This window comes from Leucoraja erinacea, chromosome 8, assembly GCF_028641065.1.
Source record: "Leucoraja erinacea ecotype New England chromosome 8, Leri_hhj_1, whole genome shotgun sequence".
Taxonomy (NCBI): domain Eukaryota; kingdom Metazoa; phylum Chordata; class Chondrichthyes; order Rajiformes; family Rajidae; genus Leucoraja; species Leucoraja erinaceus.
The window spans coordinates 39,469,154-39,493,672 of NC_073384.1; the positions used below are offsets into that span (position 1 = coordinate 39,469,154).

Below are 24,519 nucleotides of genomic sequence, written 5' to 3' on the forward strand. Positions count from 1 at the left end.
CTGGAGTTACTCAGCGGGTCAGGCAGCAACTCTAGAGAAAAGGAATATGTGACGTTTCGGGTTGAGATCCTTCTTCAGACTGAGTCGGGAGAGAGTATGGATACAGTCAGGATAGAGGTATGAAAAGGTACAAAGCAAAGCATAGAAGGCTCCGATGGCCAAGGAGCCCACAATTAAACATAGAAACATAGAAATTAGGTGCAGGAGTAGGCCATTTGGCCCTTCGAGCCTGCACCGCCATTCAATATGATCATGGCTGATCATCCAACTCAGTATCCTCTGCCTCAGCCACATTGACGACTGCTTTGGGGCCACCTCCTGCACCTACACACAACTGACTGACTTCATCCACTTCACCACCAACTTCCACCCGGCACTCCAATACACCTGGACCATTTCCAACACTTCCCTACCATTCCTTGACCTCACCATCTCCATCGCAGGGGACAGACTCCTGACCGACATACATTACAAACCCACTGACTCACATGGCTATCTGGACTACACGTCTTCCCACCCTGCCCCCTGTAAAGACTCCATCCCCTACTCCCAATTCCTCCACCTACGCCACATCTGTTCCCTGGATGAGACATTCAATACCAGGGCATCGGAAATGTCCTCGTTGTTCAGGGAACGGCGATTCCCCTCCGCCACCATAGATGAGGCTTGCACCAGGGTCTCATCCATACCCCGTAACACTGCTCTCTCTCCCCGTCCCCGCACTCGCAACAAGGGCAGAGTCCCTCTGGTCCTCACCTTTCACCCCACCAGCCGGCAAATACAACACATAATCCTCCGCCATTTCCGCCACCTCCAACGTGACCCCACCACTCGCCACATCTTCCCATCTCCCCCCATGTCTGCCTTCCGCAAAGACCGCTCCCTCCGCAACTCCCTTGTCAATTCTTCCCTTCCCTCCCGCACCACCCCCTCCCCGGATACTTTCCATTGCAACCGCAAGAAATGCAACACCTGTCCCTTCACCTCCCCCCTCGACTCCATTCAAGGACCCAAGCAATCGTTCCAGGTGCGACAAAGGTTCACCTGCATCTCCTCCAACCTCATCTACTGCATCCGCTGCTCTAGGTGTCAGCTGATTTACATCGGGGAGACCAAGCGCAGGTTGGGCGATCGTTTCGCCGAACACCTCCGCTCAGTCCGCAATAACCAACCTGACCTCCCGGTGGCTCAGCACTTCAACTCCCCCTCCCATTCCCAATCCGACCTCTCTGTCCTGGGTCTCCTCCATTGCCAGAGTGAGCAACAGCGGAAATTGGAGGAACAGCACCTCATATTCCGCCTGGGGACCTTGCGTCCGGATGGCATTAACATTGAATTCTCCCAATTTTGTTAGCCCTTGCTGTCTCCTCCCCTTCCTTAGCCCTTGAGCTGTCTCCTTCCACCCTCCCATCCGCCGGCCCTCGGGCTCCTCCTCCTCCTCCCCTTTTCCTTCCTTCTCCCCCCCCACCCCCCCATCAGTCTGAAGAAGGGTTTCGGCCCGAAACGTCGCCTATTTCCTTCGCTCCATAGATGCTGCTGCACCCGCTGAGTTTCTCCAGCAATTTTGTGTACCTTCCTCTGCCTGCCTTCTCTCCATACCCCCTGATCCTTTTAGCCACAAGGGCCACATCTAACTCCCTCTTAAATATAGCCAATGAACTGGCCTCAACTACCTTCTGTGGCAGAGAGTTCCAGAGATTCACCACTCTCTATGTGAAAAAAGTTTTTCTCAACAGAGTTGACCATTGTTGGCTGAGGAGGAGAAAACCAAAGGATAAGAGTAAAACTAGCGGGCCGATTATGGTGGGGGAGGGACGGAGGGAGAAAGGGAATGCAAGGGTTAATCGAAATTCGAGAAATCAATATGATCTCAGACTGACACGTGATATGCATCAGTTAGCGCGGGACACCCTCAATTGCAGTGGAACCAATTGGATCTTGATGTGTCAAAGGCCCTTCGCTTCCCGGCCCACGGCGCCCGTGAATCACTCGTAGACTCGCTCTCTCTCATTGGGCGGAGGTCCAATTGTTACACCCACCACGTTCGGGCTGCGGGGAATTGTCAGCGTTTGGAGGAATCGGCGCTCCAGTTCTTGTTATTGTCCTTGTGTTTGAGTCGGAGTTGGTTTGTATTCCGATGGATAATCCGACGATATTTAACCCGGTAAGATTTCACTGCTGACCTCTAAGACAGTGGTATCTAAGTGGCATTCTGTGCGCAGTGTAGTGTTTAACGTAACGCAGTACAGGATTGGCAGAATGTGCAGTCTGAATCTCACCCCCAAGAACAGGGGCTTTCTCCAGCCGCAGTTCGCCAGTCATTCGGCAAAACCTTCGGAGGAAGGTCTCTGTTTTTCATCAAGTCGGTCATTCTGCGTTGGTCATTAATAATTTGCATTCGCCTTGCATAGCTCAGCAAAGGGAGTCTTCCGGCCTTTTGTTTTCCTTGATGCAGGGCGGACAGGGACGGGAGTAGACCACTCGGCCCAATTTGTCCCTGCCGACTAACGCTGCTGGGTTAAACGCATCTGTTTACAGTTGAGGTAGTGCCAAAAGTTCGTATTTCCGCGAAATGGCTTCAGAATGGCCGAGCAAAATGCAAGATGCTGGAGTAACTCGGCGGGTTAGGTAGTATCTTTGGAGGGAAAGGACAGGTGACGTTTGAGGTTGTGACCCTTCTTCAGTCCACAGATGCCGCCTGACCCGCTGAGCAAATCCAGCACTTTCTGCTTTGTTTATGATTCCGGCATCTGTAGTTCCTTCCTTCTCCGTTTAATATAGGTGGGTTGCACGTAAGGTCATCAGGTCAAAGGGCGTGACGCACTGAGCTGCGCAATCCTTCTGGAGGACATAGGAATGTTACAAAATTTGGAGATTTAAAAAAATCAAGCCTGTAATTTATCCCATCAGATAAAGCATAACAATAACTTTAATTTGATACCTAATTCACTTTCAGTATTAAAAAAGTTATGGTCATTTTCATACTCGGAAATTAGCATCTTGTTCCCTATTGCTTTTCCATTGACTTAACACAAAAGTTGTGATCGAGGACGGTCAGAAGCCCATAACTTTCTCAAAAATTAAGAGAACTGAATGAAATTTTCAATTATAGATTGAAGCATTCTGAAACAAAAATATGAAACATCTTACTTGGATGACCTGAAATTAAAGCATATAATTAGTTAGTTACCTAATAGTTAATTACAAAATTGAGCGTTGTGATGGAAATAGTAATAAACACCCAGACTGCCTTGAAAATTCAAAAATATGATTTTCTCAAGATCAGAACTTTAATATTATTGTGTTATATGCTGTAAATCCATAACAGAAAGGTAATAAATTATAATTTCTAGCAAAAGACCAAGTCTTTATGGAGAAGATCAGTTGCTAGCTGGTACATTGGCATATCATAATCAGTAGCATCATCATACTCCTCAGATTGTAACCAATAAAGAACTCTGTACATCTTGTTTTTCCTCAACTTTTCAATTTTAGCATTGTAAACTACAAGTTTTTGGTCCTCAAACCACGCATGACACGCAGCCTGCTCTACACTGTTTTCCACGCGCTGTGAGTGACGTCACCCCTCCTCGACTCGCTGTGGCCCCACCTGCTCGCCATTCCCCACCCGCTTGCTGTCGGCCCCGCTCGGCCGGCTGTCCTCCTCTGGGTCCTCGGGTCCATGACCACCCGCCTGGCTGCGGCCTCCCTTGATTCCATGTCCGCCCACAGCCCTCTCTTTGTCTCTGCCCTCGAGCGAACCAGCCCTCTCCTGTGACGACCCCTCTCCCCGGGCTCTGGATTGAAGCCGCTGAACACGCAGTCATTTGGTTGATGCCCGCCCTGCTCCCTGCTGCTCACCTGCCTGTTGGGGGCTATGCGCGAGTGGATAGGGCGGGGGATGGGGTAAAAGTAGTGAATGAATAATATTAATATACTATCAATGGGGTAGTTAGTGTGTGTGTGTGTGTGGGGTTGGTTAGTGTGTGTGTGTGGGGTTGGTTGGTTAGCGTGTGTGTGTGATGCCGCAGGCTGCCGCTTCCCCCCGCAACCGCACGTTGAGCGGACAGGACCCAACGGGGCCCCCCTTGGTCTAGTAACTATTACAAGTCTGATCTTGGATGTGTGGGTGTGTGTGTGTATAATCACATCTGCTACAAAAAAACAACGCCCTTAATAAATGTTTACATATTCTTGTTGAGTTTTATCTGATAGAGTCCAAAATCATCTTACCTGAAAATTTTGAGTTTTATTTCTTGAGTTTTTTATGAAAATGTTCACAAATTTCAAATAACTTAGAAAATAAACAAGCTGATGGTGTCACAATGGGTCTGCATGTGCGGCCTGCTGTGCACTGTTTTCCACGCACATATTCCGGTAGAGATTTTTTCCATGGAGTCCAAAATCGCCTTATCTGAAAAATTCATGCTTTATTTCTCGAGTTATTAACGAAAATGTTCAAAAATCTGATAAAACGTTGAAAAAACCCCGCTGTCTTCTTGCTGCTCGTGCTGCGACTGACGACTGACGTCCCCCCCCCCCCCCCCCCCACAATTGCCCCCCCCCCCCCCCCCCCCCCCCCGTACATGGGCCCTGCCTGGAGCCTGCAACTGGGAGCCAGGAGCGGGGGAGTATTGCGTTTGGGATCCAGCCCTCCCCTGTGAGAATGCACCCCCCCACCCCTCAAACTCTACCCTCTCCATCTCTGTTCCCCCCCCCCCCCCCCCCCTCCACCTCCACTTGGTTTAGTTATATACTAAAATGTTAAGTCTATATATGTGTTGTGTCACTTTATTTTGAGACATTTATCTAAGGGCTATAATTTGGGAGATATTTCTCCTTCAATATAAATCATCTGCAACATTAAATGTTTTGAATCGTATGATTTTGTGCGGCAACTAGAACCTTGCTGTTGTTTAGTTTATTATTGTTGTCACGTGCATCGAGGTGCAGTGTAAAGCTTTTGTTGCATGCTAGTCAAAGAAAAGACTACACATGATTACAATTAAGCCATCCATAGTGTACATATAAAGGGAATATCATTTATTGCAAAATAAAGTCCGATTAACGATAGCTCAAAGATCTCCAATGAAGTTGTGCCTTGTCTAGAATCATTTTGGAGAAATATTGAAATGAGTGTGCAGATTTATTAATTCTATTAACTCAATTGAATTAATTAACTCAAATGCTGGTTCTTTTTGATGGGTCAAGAAAGCTTGCCCTTGAAGTTTTGGATGATACAGTACCCTTGTTTAGCCTCCCGACTTCATGGCTTTCTCTTTGAAACAAAGGTAATGCAGCTCTGAAAATATCACAACGATTATTTTAAAGTCAAACTATGTCTTCCAGGGTCACTCTAACATTAAATCCATGTGGTCCATAACTTAATTGCACTGGCAAAGTAAGAGACCATTTAGCCCATTGGGTGTATGTCGGCACTCAGCTGTGCAATCCCACTCTCCTGCTCCCTTCTGTATTTTATTTATTTTTTGACTATTATTGTCCTTTCTCCCTGCAGGTTATGCCGTTCTTAGGAGCAATTTTTGGTGGATTGTGTCGTGGGCAGATGATAGCAATACAAGGAATATTGCCCAAAGAGAGTGAAAGGTAAATATACAGCTGGAAATTGACTGGCTAGGGGCATTTCATCGACTGCACGTTCAAGCTATTTGTTCAATTGCAAAGCAAAGAACGGTCCTTTGCAGCAAAATGTAGCAATAAGAATGACGGGTTCCAACCCAAAACATCATCTCTGTGTTCCCCAGAGATGCTGCTTGACCTGCTGAGTTACCCCAACACTTTGGTGTCCTTGTGTAAACTAGCAATTCCTTGCTTCTGCACATTGACGGCAATATGGAATGGCCAAATTAATCATCAGCCATCATGGTTGACGTGGCCTGTTTCCCTCCTGTATTTTTCACATAAGCATTAGAATATTATTGCAGAATGGTGACATTCAATTCTTTCCCTAGATTCCAGGTGGATTTTCAGCTGGGGTGTAGCACGCAACCTCGTGCAGACGTTGCCTTCCATTTCAACCCACGTTTTCGGAGATCTGAATGTGTGATTTGTAACACACTCGAGAAGGGGAAGTGGGGAAATGAATTAAAAGTATACGAGATGCCATTCAAGAAAGGAGAACCATTTGAAATAATCTTCTTCGTGATGGTGGACAAGTTCAAGGTAATGCAAGTCAAAATCCCCCTCGCCTATGTTCACCCGTTATCTATCTATATTACTAAAAGTCTGATCATGACCACTTCAGAGAGGCGTATGAGGCACAAGGTGCAGGTCATCCTCCACAACTCCGGGCATCCCCTCCATGTAATTCTGGAGAGTCAAAAGAGCATTCGGAACAACCGGCTCCTCTCCCTGCGCGGTTCAGGAGATCCTTCACCCCTGCAGCCAATAGATTTTATAATACGGACCGCTAGGCTGTAGGGGGATGCGTTTTTACATTTTATAATTGTTAATTATTGGTCTTTTTAAGTATTTATTGCTCTCGGGTATTGTCCACATTATATTTTATGTTTTTTCTGTCTGCTTTTGTTTTGAATGTGTGGGTTTGTTGGTTGGGGGCTTCTGGACATCTGAATTTCCCTGAGGGGATCAATAAAGTATTTATTATTATTATTATTATTTCCTGTTCTGTATATTGATTTTAGAAAAAATGCTGCCACTTGCAGTTGTGATTTTTGGCCATCTTACTCAGAGTCCCCCTCCGCTGCGCAGGACAAGAGGATTTTTCCCATCGATGAAAAATGAAAGAGTTATTAGTGTTTAAAAAATGCCGAGATTCTCTCTCCTGAAGGCCACGCCCCTTCTGGCAGGGACTATAGAACCCGGAAGTGTTGAGTGCCTCAGTCAGTCTCTGCAAGTTGGGGGAGCGAGAGAGTCACTTCTCTAAGTCTGAGCTGCGAATAACACTGAACACATGTCTACTAAACTATGAGTGGTTTTACTGACCTGTCGGTGTCCTTAATGTGGTTTGAAATGCTAAAGCTGTGTTGCCTTTGGTTTGGAAATGCTAAAGCTTTGTTGCCTATGGTTAGGAAATGATAAAGGTGCGTTGCCTAATTAAAGTTACCTTGCCTAATTAAAGTTGCCTTGGCTTCTATATAATTGAAAGTCTAATCTTAACCACTTCCTGTTTACATTTTATATTGATTTTAGAAAAAACGCTACCACGTACGGATGTGATTTTTGGCCACTCAGAGCCCCCCTCCCATCAATGAAAAATAAAAGAGTTATTAGTGTTTAAAATATGTTGGGATTCTCTCTCCTGTCAATCACGCCATGAAGGCCACGCCCCTTCTGGTGGGAGGGGGAGGGACTATAAAACCCAGAAGTGTGGGTGTGGCTCAGTCGCTGCAAGATGGAGGAGGGAGAGGTCACAACTCGCTGTTTTTAGTGGCCTTGCACCCTGCTTGAAATGGTGTGAAACTGCACTTGAATTTGGTGGCTTTGCACCCTGCTTGAAATGGAATTTCAAGGAATAGTCGTGAGTCAACTGGCTGCACACCAGACGTGAGTTAGTGAGTGGCCAGCACAACAAACTTGAGTGGCTGAGACGCCAGCCCAAGAATCCATTCAGCCCGCAATGTCCATACTAGCCTTCAGGAAACCAGTCCCATCGGGGCACAACACCCATACTAGCGCTCCAGAAAGCCGCCCCCCCCCCCCACCAATGTTGGAATTGGTAGAGAGGTGGAATATTGCGTTGGGTGACCAGCCCTCCCATGTGATGCTGGGACCCAATGGGTCCCACTTAGTCTAGTATATTATAAATGTGTTTGCAGGTTTGTTTAGTTCGGAGATACAGCATGGAAACAGGCTGTTTGGTCCACTGCATGCTGACCAGCGATCCCCGTACACTAGCACTATCCTACACACTAGGGACATTTTACATTTTTACCAAAACAAATTAGCCTACAAACCGTATGTCTTTGGAGTGTTGGTGGAAATCGGAACACCCGGAGAAAACCCATGCGGTCATGGAAAGAAAGTGTAAACTCCATAGGTAGTTAGGATCGAACCTCGGTCTCCGGTGCTTTGAGTCAGCAACTCTACAGCTGCGCCACCGTGCTTGGCATTGTGCAGTGATGACTCCAGCTTTGGTCTGGAGCAAGTTTTCTTCACGTTGATCAGTAAACCCTGAAAGAATTACATTGAAGTTTACAGACAACAAAAATAAGGAATTTGCTAAACTGGAAGTGGCAGATGGAAACCAGTCCCAATAAGCTTGGGGGTGTCACGATGGCGCATTGGTAGAGTTGCTGACTCACAGCGCCAGAGTCCCGGGTTCGATCCTGATTACGGGTACTGTCTGTGCGTAGTTCTCCCCCTGACGTACCTGTGCTTTTACCGGGATCTCCGGTTTCCTCCCATACTCTAAAGACGTACAGGTTTGTAGGCTAATTGGCTTGGTATCATTATAAATGAACCCTTGTGTGTTTAGGACAGTGTAAGTATGTGGGGATCGCTGGCTGGGGCGGATTCTGTGGGCTGAAAGGCCTGTTTCCGCTCTGTATTTCTAAACTAAACTAAACTAAAGCTTGTGGTGATGCATTTCCTTTTTTAAAAATCAAGATGCAGGAAATTGTTCAGAAATAGTTTCTCTCCATCTGTGGAAGCGCAGAAAATATTTGGTCAGCAAAGTCTCTGTTGAAGATCATTTAACTCGGATCTGATATAATGTAGCATTGTGTTTCTGACCAAAGTTTTGCCCGTGAACCAATATATGCACACTTGGATCTAAATTGAATCTTGTGGAAATTCTTGAGAGAACTCTTATAAAGTAATACAGATAAATAGAAATATGAACATTCACATCTTTTATTGAATGAGAATGTCATAAAAAGAGTGGGTGGGGGGAGGGTGGTGGGAGTCAGAAGGATGTTACCAGTGGTTTAGGAGTGTCAACAAAGGTAATTGTAGTCCGTAGGGCCTGTTTTTGTGCAGTACTGTGTAAAACAAAGAACTGCAGATGCAGTTAATACACAAAAGGATACAAAGTGCTGGAGTGACCTGGTAGGTTGGGCAGCATCGCTGGAGAACATGGACAGGTGACGATTCTGGTCGGGACCCTTCGTCTGTCACCTATCCATATTCCAGAGATGCTGCCGGACCTGCTGAGTTATTCCAGCACTTTATGTCTGCTTGTGATGTACTGTTCTAAGTTCTAAATGAGTAAATACAAGATGCGACAACAGAGGGAAGATATTCTCTTGCCCTCTTTAATTAGTCCAGTATAAGGATGTAGAATTGAAATCTTGTTCCTGCCTCCTTCGTAACCACAATTACATTGGAGTTAAAAGATATGAAGCAGGCGAAATGAATTAGATAGATGCAAAATGCAGGAGTAACTCAGCGGATCAGGCAGCATCTCTGGAGAAATAGGCTGGGTGACATTTCGGGTCAGGACCCTTCTTCAGACTTTGGAGTCCTGACCTGAAATGCCACCCATCCTTTTTCTCCAGAGATAGAAACATAGAAAATAGGTACAGGAGTAGGCCATTTGGCCCATCGAGCCAGTATCATAATTCAACATGATCCTGCATGACCCGCTCTTACTCCAGCACTTTGTGTTTATCTTTGCCATTAACCAGCATCTGCAGTTCATTGTTTCTATACTATGAATTGAATTAAAATTGTTTACTGATGATAGCTGAAGGGCCTGATATGAACTAGTTCAGCACGTCAAAAGCTGCACACAGAAGGTCTATTATTTACGTGAACTTTGTTTATATTTATCTGCTAGGTTGCGGTTAATGGAAAACATTTCCTGGAATATCAGCACAGGTTGAGCCCGGATAGAGTTGATACACTTGGAATTAGTGGTGTCGTTCAAATTCAAACCATTGGCTTCTTGGGCAACTCTGTAAGTAAGCAGTAATTAAGCAATTTATTGTGTCTCTTTGGTAGTGACTTGTAAGATTTATTACTGGTGATTATTACTGATTTGTCTTATTTTTAAATGTCAAGAAATTATTTAGTTTTTTATCTGCTCACCCAACTTGATTCATCTTTGGTATGGAAAATATTTCTGTGGTGCAGCTGGTGGAGTTGCTGCCTTATGGCACCAGAATCCCAGGTTTGAACCTGACCTCTAGTGCTGTCTGTGGAGAATGCATGTTCTCCCTGTAGATTTCATCCAGGTGCTCCAAATTCCTCCCACATCCCCAAAACCCGAGGGTTTGTAGGTTAATTGACAATATGTAAATTGTCCATCATGTGTAGGGAGTGGATGGGGCAGTGGGATAACATCGAAGCAGTGTGCACGGGTAATTGAGGGTTGGTGTTGGCTCGATGGGCTGAAGGGTCTGTTTCCATGCTGTGTCTTTCAAACAATGAATCAATAGTGCTGCATGCTGTCATCTGGATCCCTCACCCACGTCTCCTCTGTGACGTGTAGTTCTACTCTCGTTCCCCCCCCCCCCCCCCCCCCCCCCCCCCCCCACCCAATAACTGGCTGAAAAAGGATCTCAACCCAAAACGTCATCTATCCATGATCTTCAGGGACGCTGTCTGGCCCGCTGAGTTACTCCAGCATTTTGTGTCTCTTTTTGTAAACCAGCATCTGCAGTTCCTTGTTCGTAATGCTGCATTGTTGGCTTTACCTTTGCTCAATGATTCATCTTCACTTTGAAGCAAAGGTGAAGTGTAAAATTAGGTTTGTGCTAACACTGGGTAAAACCCAGTCCCAGTTTAGTACATTGTTCAGATCAGGAGTAGATGTTTGCTCCGTTTGCTATGGATTCAGTAAAGTATTCCTGGAATAAATCCCAAATCCATTCTGCAATCCGATTGATCTTGGATATGGTCACTTTCTGAGTCACTGCAAACTTATTTTGCAGCAAACAATCCACAAGAATGTGTGTTTGGCCTCCCCTCCAGAATCAAATGTGGCTTATAAACTAATTGCATTTCTTCAAAGCATGCACTCTCCTGGATTATTTGCAGCAGATTTTAATAGTGCAGTTGAAGCTGCAAGAATTCAAGCAGAGAATTTAGAGAAAAGCATGTTTTGCAGTAGATTATATGACAAACGAGTTGAAGGCTGTGTGGGAGTACGGGCAGGCATATTTTCTGGAACTGTGTAAAGATAAGGCCATACTGGGAAAATGTTAATGCAGTTGTAAAAAATATCTTGGGTTATAAAATCCCAAAAACCTGCCGTGTGATGTATCTGGGGTGTATTAAAGATATTGTAAAAACAGAAGATACATATTTGATTAAAGTTTTGCTTGCAGCAAGTAAGAAGGCCATTACCAGGCAGTGGCTTAATGAAAAAGTCCAAAACAGGAACAGTGGTTAGAAATTGTGCGAGACATCTTTAACATGGAGAAATTTACATGTTCCTTGAGAGTCGAGGAGAATTCGAGAAGATCTGGGGAAAAATGGACCGTTTATTTGAGCCATGACACCAATTAGATAAAGGCCGAGCTAGATATGGGAAGATTGTGTTATATAGAACTCGATACAATACAATATATTTGTCATTTGAACCCCATTGAGGTTCAAACAAAATGTTGTTTCTGCAGTCATACACACAAAAAAAGAACCAAGACACAACACAATTTACACAAACATCCATCACAGCGCATCTCCTCCTCGCTGTGCTGGAAGGCAAAGACTTATCTCTCCCCTGCACTCTCCATTCACCTCCCAATGTCAAAGTCAAAGCTCCCGGCGGGCGATGGTAATTGTCCCGCGGCCATTAACTTTTTTTTTAATTTTTTTTTTTTAAATTTTTTTTTTATTAGAAGTACGGTAAATTACAATCCTACATAACACATATATCTTAATACATTTTTTGTACCACTTCATTTTTTTTGAGCTTTAAGAAAAAGGTAGAAGTAAGGAAAGTAAAGAAAGTGCAAGAGAGTCATGAAGTGCAAGAGTGTTGGGAAAAGAAAGCCCCTTAGGAAAGAAGTTAGAGAAGGAAGTAAAGTGAGAAAATAGACCCTAGAAAAGAAAGAAAGAGAAAATAGAAACAATCGCTCTATTATAACATTAAACTCCGCAGAAAGGGGACTACCAACCAAGTCTGTTTTTGTTGTTTTACCTCCCGTTACCAGGTCCTGACTATTGCACCTCATACTTGTAGTAGGTCCAGAAACATAGACCACGTCTTTTGGAATTGGTCTGCTTTACCGGCTAGGAGGAATCTCATCTCTTCCAGATGTAATGTTTCAAACATATTTGATATCCACATTTTTATTGTTGGTGTCGGCGCATTTTTCCAGAATTTAAGTATAAGCTTTTTTCCCATTATTAGCCCGTAATTAAATAAATTCTTCTGAAACACGTTTAATTCAGGGTTACCTTCCGATATTCCGAAGATAATCCATTCTGGTTTTGGTACCAGTTTTATTTTGATCAATTTTGAAAAAATATCAAATATTTCATACCAGAATTTTTTGATTTTTATACAAAATCAAAAGAGTGCGCTATGGTAGCTTCTTGACACAGGCATTTATCACAGATTGGTGAAACATTAGGGAAGATTTAATTTAATTTAGTTTTTGAATAGTATAATCTATGTAATATTTTAAATTGAATAAGCGTATGTCGTACGTTGATCGAACATTTATGCACCTGTAGTAAATGATTATCCCAGGTCTCTTTTGAGATTTTTATAGCTAATTCTTGTTCCCAATCTTTTCTAATTCCATCTGTTGTGGGTATTTCTATGTTTAAAATGATATTATATAGGTACGATATTAAATTAGCTGATTCCGCCTTGGTCTTCATTGCTTCATCCAATAAGTCGGAAGACATATTATGATAGTTTTTTGTGTGTTTTTTCAGATAATCACAAATTTGAAGATATTTAAAATATTGGTTATTTTTCAAATTATATTTCAGTTGTAGTTGTTGAAATGATAGTAAATTCCCCAATTCATACAGATCTTCGAGCGTTTTAATTCCCGTTCTTTCCCATTGTATAAATGATTTGTCTATGATTGATGGTTTAAACGATGGATTATTGACTATTGGTATTAAAAGAGATAGGTTTCTTAATTTTAAATTCTGTTTTATTTGTTTCCATGTTCTTATTGTGTTATGTATAATTGGATTTTTATTGTAATTTTTATTATTCAAATTTATTGGTGAGAGGATGGTCGCTCCTATATTACTCGGGAAGCAGTCCCCTTTTTCCATTACCATCCAGTCCGCCTGCTGTGCAGAATTGTCCAGCAGGTGAATCATATTTTTAATATTTACTGCCCAATTATAATACATAAAATTAGGGAGCGCTAGACCCCCCAGCTCTTTTCGTTTATTAAGGTGTGCTATTTGTATTCTATGGGATTTATAATCCCATATAAAATTTGTAATGTCTGAGTCCAATTTTTTGAAAAACTTTTTTGGGAGATATATAGGTATTGATTGAAATAGGTATAGAATTTGTGGTAAGAAAACCATTTTAATAGCATTTATTCTGCCTATTAAGGACATCGGAAGTGTTTTCCAGAATTTAATCAGATTATTCAATTTCTTGAGTAAGGGATTATAATTGGCTTTAAACATATCTTGGTAATTTCTAGTAATTTCAATTCCCAAATATTTGAATTTTTCTGTAGCTATTTTAAAGGGAAATTTCCGAAGATGTGTTGAGTCTTTTGGTTTTATCGACATAATTTCACTTTTGTTCCAATTTATTCTATATCCCGAAAAGGATCCAAAGTCCTCAATTAAATTTAATATGTTTGGTATACTAATTTGCGGTTTTGTGATGTACAGTAGTACATCATCAGCATATAGGGATATTTTATTCTTTGAGTATTTTGTATTATAACCATAAATATCCGGATGTGTTCTTATTTTTTCAGCAAGGGGTTCAATTATCAAAGCAAATAAAAGCGGTGATAATGAGCATCCTTGTCTATTGCCCCTTGATAGTTCAAATTTCGAGGATAAAATATTATTAGTTAATATTCTAGCCGTAGGTTTGTTATATAATAGTTTTATCCATGCGATAAAGTTTTCTCCCAATTGGAATTTTTGCAATACTTTAATCATATAATCCCATTCTACTTGATCAAAAGCTTTTTCTGCGTCCAGTGAGATAATAGATAACTCTTGGTCGTGAGATTTATGTGAGTGCATTATGTTAAGCAAACGTCTCAGATTATTGAATGAGTGTCTCTTAGGTATAAATCCTGTTTGATCTCCATTTATTAATCTACTAACGTACCTGCTTAGTCTACTGGCTAGTGTTTTCGCTATTATTTTTTGATCCGTATTTAACAAAGCAATAGCTCTATATGAGCCTGGTTCTTCTATGTTTTTATCTTTTTTAAGTATTAATGTGATCGTTGATTCTGCTAATGTTTCGGGTAAGCTTTGCTCTTTAAAAGCGTATGTATACATTTTCTGTAATCGTGGGGTAACTATATCGTAAAAGGCTTTATAGAATTCACTACTGAATCCGTCTGGTCCTGGTGTTTTGCCATTCTTTAGTGTTTTTATTGTGTCTTCTATCTCCTTAGAAGTAATTGTTGCTCCCAGTTCCTCTTGTTCCCTCAATTCTAATTTTGGGAGGTTACAATTTTCCAGAAATTCTGAAACTTTATTATTATCTATTGACGTTTTAGATGTATATAGATTTTCGTAAAATTGAGCGAATCTTTTATTGATATCCTTGGGTAGTGTTAATAATTCCCCACTATCTGATTTAATCTTTAGTATTGCATTCTCTTTTTCCCATTTTTTCAACTGGCGTGCTAAGAGTTTGTGGGGTTTGTCCCCGAATTCAAAGTGTTCTTGTTTTGTAACTTGAAATAATGTTATAACTTTCTCTGACAATAATTTATTCAGCTTGAATTTCAATAATAAGACTTTATTATGTTTATCCATAGTTGGATCTTTAGCATTATCTGTATCTAATTGTTTTATTTGTTCTTCTAAATGTCTTTGTTCTTTCTTATTCTTTTAATTTTGATAAGCTTGAAATGAAATAATGACTCCTCTAATAAATGCTTTAAAGGATTCCCATAATAGCGTGGGGGATATATCTGGTGTATCATTTATCTCAAAGAATAAGTCCATCTGTTTTTTCAGATATATATACTCCCTTGTGGGTCTTTTAAAAGTTGCGAATTAAACCTCCAGAACGATTTATTCATAGACATTCCTTCTAATTTTAAAACAAAGGTTAAAGGAGAGTGGTCTGAAATCGTATTAATGTGGTATTTAGGATTCATAGTGTGTGTAATTAATTTTGTATCCACAAGAAAATAGTCTATCCGTGAATATGTTTTATGCACCGTTGAATAGAACGAGTAGTCCCTTCCCGTCGGATTTGCAATCCTCCATACATCTGCTATATTTGTGTTTTCCATATATGTATGTAAGAGTTCACTGGTTTTAGATTTCATATTACCTTTTTGTTTTTGCATCGATTTATCTAAATAAGGGTCTAAAACACAGTTGAAGTCTCCTCCAATTATAACATTTTGATAATTAAATTCTGCAATTATATTCAGAATTTTATTAAAAAATTGAGGGTTATCAAAATTGGGCGCATATATATTTACCAGCGTAATTGGCGTATTATTGATCTCTCCTGCTACTATAAGATATCTCCCTTCCTTATCTGAAATAGTATTCTTTGATTTAAATGGAATTCCTTTACGGAAAATAATTGCAGTACCTCTAGATTTAGAAGTGAATGAAGAGTGAAATGTTTGGCCTATCCAGTTAGCCCTCAATCTCGTCTGATCTTGATGTTTAAGATGCGTTTCCTGTAGGAACGAAATGTCCGTGTTGTATGCTTTCAACTGAGCTAGTATCTTGCCCCTTTTAATAGGTTCATTAATACCCCTTATATTCCAACTACATAGTGTGACTCCTCCCATTTTCCTTTGATTGTCGTCATACATTTTTACCAATTTTAATGACCTTACTTATTATGGTGCATCCATACCTCAGGACTCTGGTTATTTTGGAAGCATTTATATTATAGACTTTCTTGGTAGTTCCCCTCTGCGATTGTCCTTGAAAAAAAAACACATAAATGTGACATATTGTGATAAAAAAAAAAAGTATATAGAATAAATGTACGGTGTCTGGATTTCCGACACCGTAGTGAGTGGCCCACTCGTCTGTGGGATACGACATCAATATTGCTTCCGGCGTAGCTGTTATGAGGTTAGCCCCGCTGACTTTATTACTCATAACATAGGGGGTAGGTACCGTTTCCAAATCAGTTCTATTTCACCCCATTGCAGTATATATATATATATATATATATATGTTTCATTCCGACTTATCAAATCTAATCAAGTATTCAGTTACATATATTCCTCTCTCTTTATCTCTTAACTATTTGTAATTGGTTTTAGTATTGTTAAGAGTGAGCTGTTCGTTGAAAGGGTTAACCAGAGTCAGGCTCCTGGAATTAAGCCAGGTGCCTGAGTCTCTTCCCCTCCCCACTCGAGCTGCGGAACCTGTGAGATTACAATGTTGTCTGCTTTATAACACATATTTATCAATATCAGTTTATGTATTAGTATTGTTAGTTATTAATTACTAATAATTCTCTCTATACTTTGTAAAAATCTGTCATAGTATGTAAGCCATGTGATGTTTTTCACTCTCTCTCAGCTTCAGCAGATCTGCATTCTTCTGTTATCAGTATTTTCTGGTTTAAGCATCGCATGTCCTTGAATTAAATTCGAGAGAAGATTATAATGTCTAGACAAGTCTTGTGTAAAATCTGTCACGAATAGTCATTTTAAAGCTTGGTGTTATTCACTTTTTTCTCTTTTCTACTAATATTCTTGTTGGGGGAATAAGCACATTAATTAGTTCATGACGTCTGGTGATCAATCTTCTTTTGTTGCTGCCTCAGCCACGATTTCTTGAGCGTATTTAAGGGATTCTACTGGGTTAGTGAATGTTTTTGACATTCTATAATGCCATTAACGCCGCGCCGGGTGATGCAAGGCCGCGCTTCGGGTCTTGGTGTCGGAGCCCCCGGCGTGCGCTAGCAAAGTCGCGCAGCCATTCCAAGCTGTGCGGGGTGGTGATGTAAGGCCCCGCTCCAGGTACTCTTCAACCCCGCAACTCGGGCGGGTGAAGTCGCCGTTGCGGAAGCCCCGAAAAGCGGTCTCCCAGCAGGGACCCGTGGGCTCCCGGCGTTCCTGTCTGCCAGACCTGTGGTAAGCCTCCGAATCCCCGGGGTCGGGTTGCAGCAGCGCATCACCACCACTCCTCCCGCTCCGAACTCGGCCAGCTCCATGAAGGTGAATACGTCCGCAGCTCCGTGACTAGAGCCCCAGGTCGTTCCTGTTGGAGGCAGCTCCACGGTGCTCGGCCCCAACGATAACGGAGACCCGACAGAGAAAAGGTCGGGTTCTCCGTGCAGGGGATAGATTTTTTAAAGTTTCCCCCACCCCCGCCCCCCACACACATACCCACACCCATATACAAAAAAATAAATAAAAACTACATTCAAATGAGACAAAAACTAATAAAAAGACAGACGGACTGCAGAGGCCGCTGCGATGCGAGTCACGCCGCCCACCGGCTACCGGTTAGAGTGTCTAAAGATGGTATGTTTGTATGAATATTGAATTATCTCCAGATAACTAATCAATGTAATGTTTTTTCTTTTTTAATTTGGTAAGTGAACCACACGGTCTTATTCCAATTTTTTATTTATTTACTTTTATTTTCTCCCATCTACTTTTTAATTTTGATTGCTGTTTTTTTAATTTTGTTTTATTTATCGTGATGGTGTTGCACTGCTTTGTATATATCTCTGAAAAATCAATAACAATTTAAGTGGAAAAAAAAAAGCATATGACAAACTTTGGCATTAAAGGAGAACAATGCGTTTGTTGTCGTGGTGCAGATGTCTCATCAGCTGTACTTGTTGTTTGGTGTAAATTTAGAGCACCAGGATAAATGCTTTTAAGTACAGGGACCATTTCAAATACACAGAAACATAATCTCATTCCTCTCCCAAGCTGGTCGCTGTCCTGCCTCAAAAATGTATTCATGTTCTTTCATCATTGCTTGATCTAAATCTTGAAATTGTCTTCCATATTTGTTCATTCTTCATCACTGAATCTAAATCCTGATTCTCTGGTCATCCAATAGGGCAATGGATGCACCTTCAGCTTCTGGAGAAGTTAGTACTGTTGCCTCACAGCTCCAGGGTTCTGGGCTTGAGCCTGACTCTGGATGTTGCTTGGGTAAAGTTACAGGGCTACAAGGAAAGAGAGAGAATGATGGAAATGCTGTATGTTGGGGGTGGGAAACAGTGTGGCCTCAATGGGCACAGTGTCATGTCCACGTGACTGGGGTGGGTCAAGGAAGTGGCTCTCCATCACCTTCTCAAGGGCAGTATTTTACCAGTAAACTAGACCAAGTGGGACCTCCTGCAAAGCCATTATCTGATAAATGTTTGGTAATTGTGCAAGCTGTGAATGTCTGTTATTGCACCTGGAAGTTATAGTGTCTAAAGATCTTTCCTCCTAATTGTTTTCAGGAGCTGGATAATCCATATTCTGACCTTCCGATGAAGAAGACCAATTCAAATGGGATTGTGAGTCTGAATGCTGACATTCTTAAAATGTTTTTCTCTGCCTTTTAGTTATTATAACTTAACGTATTCTTGTTTATTTGTATTCCAGCATTCAAAACCACTCAACGCTCTGTTGGTAAGTACATATAATTTGTTTGTTACACTTTTATTGCGGAAGGTGATTGACTAAGTAAAAAACATAAAATGGTACAGCATAGGAACTGGCCCTTCGGCCCACAATGTTTGTGACAAACATGATGCCATTAAACTGTTCTCATCTGCATGTACACGATCCATATCCTTCTATTTCCTGACCTCTGGTGCTGTCGGTGTGGAGTTTGCATATCCTCGTTGTGACCATGTGGGTTTCCACTATAATCCCCAAAATGTGCGGGTTTGTAGATTAATTGCCTCAAGTGTAGGGAGTGGATGAGAAAGTGTGATAATGTAGTGTGACACGGTGGCGCAGCGGTAGAGTCGCTGCCTTGCAGTGCCTGAGACCTGGGTTCAAACCTAACTACGGGTGCTGTCTGTATGGAGTTTGTACATTCTCCCTGTGACCTCGTGGGTTTTCCCCGGGTGCTTCGGTTTCATCCCACTCCAAAGATGTACAGGTTTGTAGGTTAATTTGGCTTCTGTAAAAAATGTAAGTTGTCACTAGTTTGTAGGATAGTAGGAGTGTACGGTGATTACTGGTCGGTGCGGACTTTGTGGTTTTAAGGGCCCGTTTCTGCGCTGTATCTCTAAACTGAACTAATTGTAATCTCTTGTTTTTAGGCTGTTCCTTATACGAGTAAAATTAAGGATGGATTGAGCCCAGGTCGGGTAATCACTGTTCAAGGCAAAATCAAAAAGTATCCAGACAGGTAGTTTATTGAATTTCTGTTATTTCTCTATTTCTATCTCTTCCTAAATCCCACAATACAGCCAAAACGGTACACAATAGCGCAACAATTTTAGAGGCGCCTTACTCACCATTCACCTGGTGAAACTCGTCAAGTTTTGTTATATTTTACAAAGTAATTCACTTTAAAAACTTTAACTTTATACTCTGAACGGGACGAGTTTCTACGCGGCCACCGTACCTGCGCAGTTGGGGGAGGGTAGCCGGACTCAGCGGCAACGCGCCCAGAAGGAATGAAGAGATGGAATTTGAAATAACTGAATGTCTTGAGGATCTCTGGCTTCACAACGGGAACCAACGGGTCCACGGGTCATCAGCCATGCCTGCGCAGTTGGGGAAGGGTTGCCGGGCCCGGTATCGTGCGTGACCAGTTGGGAGAGGCGCCACAACGGGTCGCTCTACGCAGTGTTCTCCCACTTGCTGCCGGGCCTGCGCAGTTGGGGAAGGGTTGCCAGGCCCGGTATCGTGCGTGACCAGTTGGGAGAGGCGCCACAACGGGTCGCTCTGCGCAGTGTTCTCCCACTTGCTGACGGGCCTGAGCAGTTGGGGGAGGGTTGCTGGGCCCAGTATCCGCCCGTGAGCAGTTGAAGGAATTTGAAATAACTGAACGTCTCGAGGATCTTTGGCGTCACAATGTCTAGTAATCTAATACATTTGTGTCTCGAATGATGGGAGCTTCACCGCATATTTAAATTTGAGTTGTAGTCCAGCATTCATTTTTGGCACAAAAAATAGCATTTCAATATTGCAAGGAACTTAGAGTACATTCTAGAAAGATAAAAGCATTGGTAGCGGTAGTTGCTGCCATACAGTGACAGTCCTGAGTTTGATCCCGATTATGGGTGCAGTCTGTATGAAATTGGCACGTTGTCCCTGTGACCACGTGGGTTTTCTCTGGGTGGTCCAGTTTCCTCCCACATTTCCATAGTTTGGTTTGTAGGTTAATTGGCTTCTGTGAGTTGTCCTAGTATAGGATAGAACTAGTGTACGGGTGATCGCTGGTCGGCGTGGACTCAGCGGGCCATAGGGCCCGTTTCCATGCTGTATCTCTGAGCTAAACATTGTATAAAATCTTTCAGATTTACCATAAATCTTCAAGTGAGTGACTCCAATGATATACCACTGCATCTGAATCCACGTTTCAAGGAGAGAATTTTTATTCGAAATTCTTGCCTCCATCAAAGCTGGGGAGAAGAGGAGCGGAAAATAGATGATTTTCCATTTAATCCAGAGGCATACTTCGAGGTATGTAAACAGTGACTTTTAAGTGGTACGTAGGCTTTGTGGGAGAACGTAGAATGGTCTAAAATACAAGAGTGGATTACACAAGCTGGGATTATCCACCTTGGAACCAAAACAGTGAAGGGAAGATTCAAGAAACTGAAGATTCTGGCTAAGAAAACAAATCAAAGTGCCTGAGTAACTTAGCAGCTCAGGCAGCATCTCTGGAGAGCATGAATGTGTGATGGGAGTTTTGGGTCAGGATCCATTTTCAAACTGGTAAAGGGATGGTTGGATGAAGTTTTAAAGGTGTTAAGGGGTTGGGTAGGAAGAAACATTGTGAATTAACTAAATATTTTTAGAAGGTACAGGAGCCTGAAAACCATTACTTCCCAGTTCATGAATATCTTCGGATCTGTCTTCACTAAGGAAGACACAAACAATCTCCTAGATGTACTGCAGGACAGAGGATCTAAGGGGGTAGAGGAACTGAAATAAATCTTCATTAGGCGAGAAATAGTATTGGGTAGGCTAATGGGACTGAAGGATGATAAATAGCAGGGTCCTCAGGGAGGTGGCTCTAGAAATAGTGGATGCATGGGTGATCATTTTCCAATTTTCAATAGATTCAGGATCAGTACCTGTGGATTGGATGATTGCTAATGTTATCCCACTTTTCAAGAAAGGAGCAAGAGAGGAAACGGGGAATTACAGATCAGTTAGCCTGACTTCAGTGGTGGGAAAAATGCTGGTCAATTATTAAAGAGGTAATAATGGGGCATTTGGATAGTAGTAAAAGGATTAGTCCAAGTCAACATGGATTTATGAAAGGGAAATCATGCTTGACTAATCTTCTGGAATTTTTTGAGGATGTGACAAGTAAAATGGATGAAGGGGTGCCAGTGGATGTAGTGTATCTAGACTTTCAGAAAACTTTGAGAAGGTCCCGCACGGGAGAATGGTGACTAAAATCAGAGCACATGGTATTGGGGATAGGGTGTTGACATGGATAGAAAATTGGTTGGTAGACCGGAAGCAAAGAGTAGGAGTGAACAGGTCCTTTTCAGAATGGCAGGCAGTGGTGAGTGGAGTGCCGCAAGGCTCGGTTTTGGGGCCACAACTGTTTACCATGTATATTAATGGTTTGGAAGAGGGAATTAGGAGCAACACTGGCAAGTTTGCAGATGACACAAAGCTGGGTGGCAGTGTGAACTGTGAAGAGGATGTTAAGAGGTTGCAGGGTGACCTGGACAGGTTGAGTGAGTGGGCAGATGCGTGGCAGATGCAGTATAATATAGATAAATGTGAGGTTATCCACTTTGGCGGCAAAAACAAGAGGGCAGATTATTATCTCAACGAGGTTAGGTAAGGGGGAGGAGGTACAGCGAGACCTGGGTGTCCTTGTACACCGGTCACTGAAAGTTGGCGTGCAGGTACAGCAGACAGCGAAGAAAGCTAATGGAATGTTGGCCTTCATAACAAGCGGATTTCAGTATAGGAGTAGAGAGGTTCTTCTGCAGTTGTATAGGGCTCTGGTGAGACCATATCTGGAGTATTGTGTACAGCTTTTGGTCTCCTAATTTGAGGAAGGACATCCTTGTGATTGAGGCAGTGCAGCGTAGGTTCACGAGATTGATCCCTGGGATGGCGGGACTGTCATATGAGGAAAGATTGAAAAGACTAGGCTTGTATTCACTGGGGTTTAGAAGGATGAGGGGGAATCTTATAGAAACATATAACATTATAAATGGACTGGACAAGCTAGATGCAGGAAAAATGTTCCCTATGTTGGGCGAGTCCAGAACCAGGGGCCACAATCTTAGAATAAAGGGGAGGTCATTTAAGACTGAGGTGAGAAAAAACTTTTTCACCCAGAGAGTTGTGAATTTATGGAATTCCCTGCCACAGAGGGCAGTGGAGGCCAAATCACTGGATGGATTTAAGAGATAGATGAAGCTCTAGGGGTTAGTGGAGTTGAGGGATATGGGGAGAAAGCAGGCACGGGTTATTGATGGGGGACGATCAGCCATGATCACAATGAATGGCGGTGCTGGCTCGAAGGGCCGAATGGCCTCCTCCTGCGCCTATTTAAATTTAAAAAAAAAAAAAAAAAAAAATCTTCCTCCCATCAATTAATAGGCTTTTGAACCACCTGCCCATCTTGGCACCAAACTCGTATGGGCTGTAATGTTGCACTACATGCTTTGCTTTGCACTATTATTTTCTGGTTACCCCATAACTGAATGTATTGTATGATTGCATATTTATTTGTGGTTTAATGTGCCTGTAAAGCTGCAGCAAATAAAAAGTTTCTTACAGTCCTGGTCCATATAAACCCTCTTATGTGATGTGTATAAACACACTAAAAACTCTTGACTAAAGTTGGCTTGTTTGGACTGTTCATACTTACAATGTCTTCTACTCGTGTTTCAGGTTATTATTTATTGTAGTCCTGACTGCTTCAAGATAGCTGCAAATGGGAAGCACGTAGTGGAGTACAAACACCGATTTACCGACTTGAATAAAATTGACGTGTTGCAGGTCGAAGGAGATGTCCAGTTGATAGATGTACAGACTTGGTAGGTGGAGGGAAGCTGCATCCAATATTAACACCGGGTGGAAAGAAAGTCATCTAACCAAATTCTATTTCCAATTCTAGAAAGAGTGCGTGATCAAATTGAGAAGAACATTTTCTTATCTGGGATGGTCGTACGATATTTGAAGATCTATTTGCTCTTGAACTATGCAACTGAGTCTACTTGAAACCATGTATGAAGATCATATTTCCACAGAAGCTCAACCCTTAAATATTTCCCAGAAATACGACATGAATGGATTTTAGTTGAGCATTTATGATACTTAGCCTCGGAATACAAAACTCCAAACTTGTCCAAAAGTCTTAACCTACTTCAACCATTGTCAATATTTCCTAAATACCTATATTGTAAGTTAAACTTGGAAAAAAAACACATACATTTAATTATTTAATTTTTGTAGCATTTATTCACTGGACATAGCTTTTTTTTAAAATAAACATTGGTAAATTCTTTGTAGCATCTCTAAGGCTTATTGAAAACATTCTGTAGTACTGAACTTGTGCTGAAGTGCCCACAAGTGGAGAAATTGTTTTGAGTCTTATGCACGGTTTTTGCATGGATGTATGTTTCTTAAATTGTGCCCAGAAAAGTTTATAATTTCTATAGAATAGTTGATTCAAGTTAATAACTTTCATCGTCCAATATCTTTGAAAGGCCAAGGAAACATAATTTCAATTTAATTGCATCTCTTTGATTGTATTAGGATCTTTGGGTCTATTTCTCTTTTGTAAATCTTATCACTGTAACTGAAAACTACTTTAATAATTTTTTTTTGTGTATGTGCTCGGATTTCCAGCTGCATGCACTCGGTTTAAGCCACAATTTTCACTTACAAGTAGCACCTTTAACACTCGAGTATCAAGCCTAATCTTGACTGCTTGCAACACTGATTTCCCTTGTACGTTGTGCGTCTAAGACAAGACTTAATATTCAATACAGCTTCAAATGCTATGCAGATGTGTAATGTATATCTCTGCCTACAAACTGCCATAGCATAATGGAACTTTAAAAAACATATTGACTATTTATTTCCATCGTATTCAACTACAAACTTAGACCTGTATAAACATACAGCTGAAATATCTATATAGCTCTAGACTAAATGGGACCCATGTTCACACTGGAGGGCTGGTCCTCCAATGCAATATTCCATCTCTCCACCAATTCCAATATTGGTGGCTGGGGGGCTTTCTGAAGCGCTAGTATGGGTGTTGTGGGCTGAAGGGACTGGTTTCCAGAGGGCTAGTATGGACATT

General features: G+C 42.0%; 1 protein-coding gene across 2 annotated transcripts; it reads left to right on the forward strand.

The window, feature by feature from the left end:
• Nucleotides 1-1,944: 1,944 nt before the first annotated feature.
• LOC129699605 (galectin-8-like) lies at nucleotides 1,945-24,519 on the forward strand. 2 transcript variants are annotated; one of them, XM_055639555.1, is made up of 10 exons: nucleotides 1,951-2,164; nucleotides 5,519-5,607; nucleotides 5,973-6,183; nucleotides 9,761-9,880; nucleotides 18,506-18,562; nucleotides 18,651-18,677; nucleotides 19,319-19,407; nucleotides 20,525-20,690; nucleotides 23,100-23,245; nucleotides 23,326-24,519. In XM_055639555.1, coding segments are annotated over exons 1-10 (933 nt in total). In that variant the 5' UTR covers nucleotides 1,951-2,137; the 3' UTR covers nucleotides 23,327-24,519. The 2 variants fall into 2 exon arrangements, with proteins under 2 accessions (XP_055495529.1, XP_055495530.1); XM_055639554.1 differs by lacking the exon at nucleotides 23,326-24,519 and having other exon boundaries at nucleotides 1,945-2,164; nucleotides 23,100-23,249.

Excerpts from the sequence above, each read along its gene's own strand:
- LOC129699605 (XM_055639554.1), top strand. The coding sequence starts at position 2,138 with ATGGATAATCCGACGATATTTAACCCG. Across the intron at positions 18,563-18,650 it reads AGACCAATTCAAATGGGATT|CATTCAAAACCACTCAACGC; the intron begins GTGAGTCTGAAT and ends TTTGTATTCCAG. Across the intron at positions 20,691-23,099 it reads ATCCAGAGGCATACTTCGAG|GTTATTATTTATTGTAGTCC; the intron begins GTATGTAAACAG and ends CTCGTGTTTCAG.